The following is a 3,692-nucleotide window of genomic DNA, read 5'->3' as shown; positions in this document are numbered from 1 at the left end:
AGAAGCAATGATGGGAAAAAAATGTTCATTTGTAATTTTTGCTCTAAAGTGGTGAAAGGTGGAGGCATTCATAGAATGAAATTGCATCTTGCCGGCCAAAGGGGTGATGTAGGACCATGTAAAAAAGTTCCTGCAGATGTTCATTATAGATTGCAAGAAAATTTAAGGGAATTTTACAAACAAAAAAAAATGCTAATGAGCGGGATCCGGTGAATCCATTCGGGCGTAGTATGCATCCATTTGAAGGTGACATGAATGAAGACTCAGATAATGCAAGTCTCCAAGATAGTGGGCCTAGTGATTTATCAAGAAAAAGAAAAAAAAAACGGGCATTGCGTCTTATTTTCCAAGTGGTAACAAACTAGGAACACAACCAACTATTAAAGCGGCATTGCAAAGCAAAGAAAGATGGCATGAAGTGGATTTGGCTATTGCCCGATTTTTCTATGATGCTTGTATCCCAATGAATGCTTCAAATTCATTTTATTTTCAACCAATGATAGATGCTATAGCATGTATTGGTTTGGGATACAAAGGTCCTACTTATCATGCTTTGCGAACCAACTTGTTAGAGGAGTCAAAGAAAGAATTGCAATTGCTTGTTGACACTTATCGCAGTAGTTGGGAAGATTGTGGATGCACAATAATGGCCGATGGTTGGAAGGATGTTCGTCAAAGGTCTTTGATCAACTTTCTTGTGTATTCTCCAAAAGGAACATCTTTCATCAAATCTGTTGATGCCTCGGACATGATTTCGGATTCTTCCACCCTTTGTAATTTATTTGCAGAGATTGTGGAGATTATTGGGTGGAAAAATGTGGTTCATGTTGTGACAGATAATGCCGCCAATTACAAAGCGGCGGGAAGATTGCTTAATGATAAGTATCCCAGTATTTTGTGGACACCATGTGCAGCTCATTGTTTGAATTTGATGCTCAAGGATATTGCCAAAATTCCTCACATAGATACTTTGGCGCATCGTGCCTCTTCAATTACTGTTTTTGTGTATAATCACAAGTGGACTTTGAGTTGGCTAAGAAACATAAAAGGTTGGACAGAAATTCTTCGACCTGGTGATACTCGATTTGCAACAACTTTCATTGCTTTGAAGAGTCTTTATGATCATAAATCTGACTTGCAAGCTATGGTTAATTCTAGAGACTTTCTTGGTTGGAATGGGTCTAAGACAAAAAAAGCAAAAGATGTTTGCAATATTGTCTTGGATAATCAATTTTGGAATGATTGCTTGGTAGTAGTCAAAATAGCCTCTCCACTTGTGAGATTGTTACGCATTGTTGATTCTGATGAAAGACCTTCTTTGGGTTACATTTATGAAGGAATGATTAGAGCAAGCAAAGCTATAAAAGAGACATTTAAATATGTAAGGAGATTGTACCAACCTTACATCTCAATTTTGGAGGAAAGATGGGAGCACCAAATGAGTCAAGATATTCATGCGGCCGCATTTTGGTTAAATCCAACATTTCAATATGATAAAGACACTGTTGGGATTTGCCAATCGCCGAATGTTATGGATGGGTTTATAACTATAATTAGCAACCCTAATATTGCTCCGAACCATAACAAAATGACAGTTGAATCTTCTATCTTTCGAGAGCGAATGGGATAGCTTTGGAAATAGCTTGACCCAATCTTCTAGCAAAAATACAAGGCCAGGTATGATAATTGATAAATAACTTCTATTTGTTAACTAGAGTTTTACATATTCAATTATTCATCAAATATGTAAATGTTTTTTTTTCTTTAGAACGAATGGTGGAGGTTCTTTGGGCATAGTGCTCCTAATTTACAAAAGCTAGCTATCAGAATTCTTAGTCAAACATCTTCTTCCTCGGGTTGTGAAAGAAATTGGAGTGCATTCGAAAGGATACACACAAAACGGAGAAATAGGTTGGAGCATCAAAGGTTAAACGATCTTGTCTATATACATTACAATCTTCGTTTGAAGAATAGGTATGTGATTTGTTCATTTATTTAAGTAATGTGAGACTTTATCTATTATAAATTTTGATAAATTGTTTTCCATTTGTAGGAACTTCAACAAGAGCAACAATCTAGATCCGATCGATTACGAGTGTATTGACAAAATTGACACTTGGGTCGTTGAGAATGAGCCTCCACGGGAACCCGAACTTAATCTTGAGGATTTGGAAAATATAATTGCTCATGTAGAAGGAGAAGGACAAGAACAAAGAGAAGGAGGGCAAAATGAATTTATCCATAATATTCATGGTTAGTACTAAGTTACTAACAAATAAGTGACTAGTATATATGATTGCAAGTTAAAGTTTATATTCTATTTAACATTAATTACTTATAATTTACAAAATACTCTTTTTTATAGATTCAACAAATTATGATGATGATAATATTTTGGCGGTTCAAGAGGAGGATGTTTTGATTGTTCAAGATGGAATTAATTTCTCATCCTTTGATGTCAACCAAGGGAACGAAGAAGATGAAATTCGTGGAAATGATGGTAATGATTAATGAATCATGAATGAGACAAGATGAAAAACTTGAGTTTTACTCTTTTTTTGTGATGGTGTTATATTTTGTGACTTGTATCTTATTCCTTATGATTTTGGACTTGTTTGAATTTGAATGTTGTATTTTGAAACAATGAATTTTATTATGTAGGAGTTTGAATTCCTAATGCTTGTGAATTTATTTGGTGGTTCATGGTTGTATTAATATTGAAAATGTTGAATTTTATTTTGTAGAAGTTGTGAATTGAATCAATTGATGCTTGTGAACTTGTTTGATACTTTGTTGTTTGTACTTTGTAGACTTGTGGTATACTTGTATATAACTATGTTTGTTGACTTTGTTCATGTTGAGAAATTAAATTTTATGTAGAAGTGGAAGTTGAATTCTCTTCAAGCTTGTGTCTTGTGGTTGTGAATCTTGTGATGGACTTGTTTGTTGGTCTTGGTTTTTAATGTAGTCTTGTGACTCTTGTCTTGAGTTTTGACTATTGAGTCATATAGACTTGTAGACTTGTAGTTGTATATTTGTATTTTAAAAATAAAATTTGTTTCTTGTAGGAATTGTGACTTGTGGGCTAGTAAAAAGTAATAAAAATTTTTAATTATATAGTTATATTTATTAAATTTCTATTTTTTTCCCCATTTTTTTAATTTTTTTCTAGATTTTTTTATAATTTTTATGAATTTTTCTTCTTTTTCTTTTGAAATTTTTATATATTTAAAAATAAAATAAAAAAATAAAAAAAAGCTGATTGAACCAGTTGGACTTGGTTGGACCGGTTGGCCAACCGGTCCGGTTTTTAAATCCTTGGATTGTATGCATCAAGGGGCGGAAGAGGGGGATATGTTTATATTTAATATAATCTTGGATATCATGTGGACTTATTTTTTAGATTCTATAGCAACAAGCTACTTCACCTAATTAAAAATTTACTCTAATGATTTTTCTATATAAAATCTTCAAATTTTAAAAAACAACTTTATAATCAGTTTTGATTTTGTTGAATGCCATAATTTTACGAGTCTTATTATTGAACTAGTTAAAACTAGATTGTATTTGGTCGAATGATTCAATTTTTACTTAGTAATGATAGTTGTTAGTTGTATATATATTTTATATTTTTTAAAATATACTATTATTATTATTATTATTTAGTTTGAATTAATATAAAAAAATTTCAT

At 32.2% G+C, this 3,692-nt stretch overlaps 1 protein-coding gene across 1 annotated transcript; it reads left to right on the top strand.

Moving 5' to 3' along the window:
- Positions 1-496: 496 nt before the first annotated feature.
- LOC120263064 lies at positions 497-1,630 on the top strand. Its single transcript, XM_039270985.1, has one exon. It carries the CDS (start codon positions 497-499, stop codon positions 1,628-1,630), a length of 1,134 nt encoding a protein of 377 aa, XP_039126919.1.
- Positions 1,631-3,692: the final 2,062 nt, after the last annotated feature.

The sequence above is a fragment of the Dioscorea cayenensis genome, chromosome 6 (assembly GCF_009730915.1).
Source record: "Dioscorea cayenensis subsp. rotundata cultivar TDr96_F1 chromosome 6, TDr96_F1_v2_PseudoChromosome.rev07_lg8_w22 25.fasta, whole genome shotgun sequence".
Lineage (NCBI taxonomy): Eukaryota > Viridiplantae > Streptophyta > Magnoliopsida > Dioscoreales > Dioscoreaceae > Dioscorea > Dioscorea cayenensis.
This window is presented reverse-complemented; position numbering and strand designations above follow the sequence as displayed.

Coding starts and splice junctions, on each gene's coding strand:
- LOC120263064 (XM_039270985.1), top strand. CDS start 497: ATGATAGATGCTATAGCATGTATTGGTTTGGGATACAAAGGTCCTACT.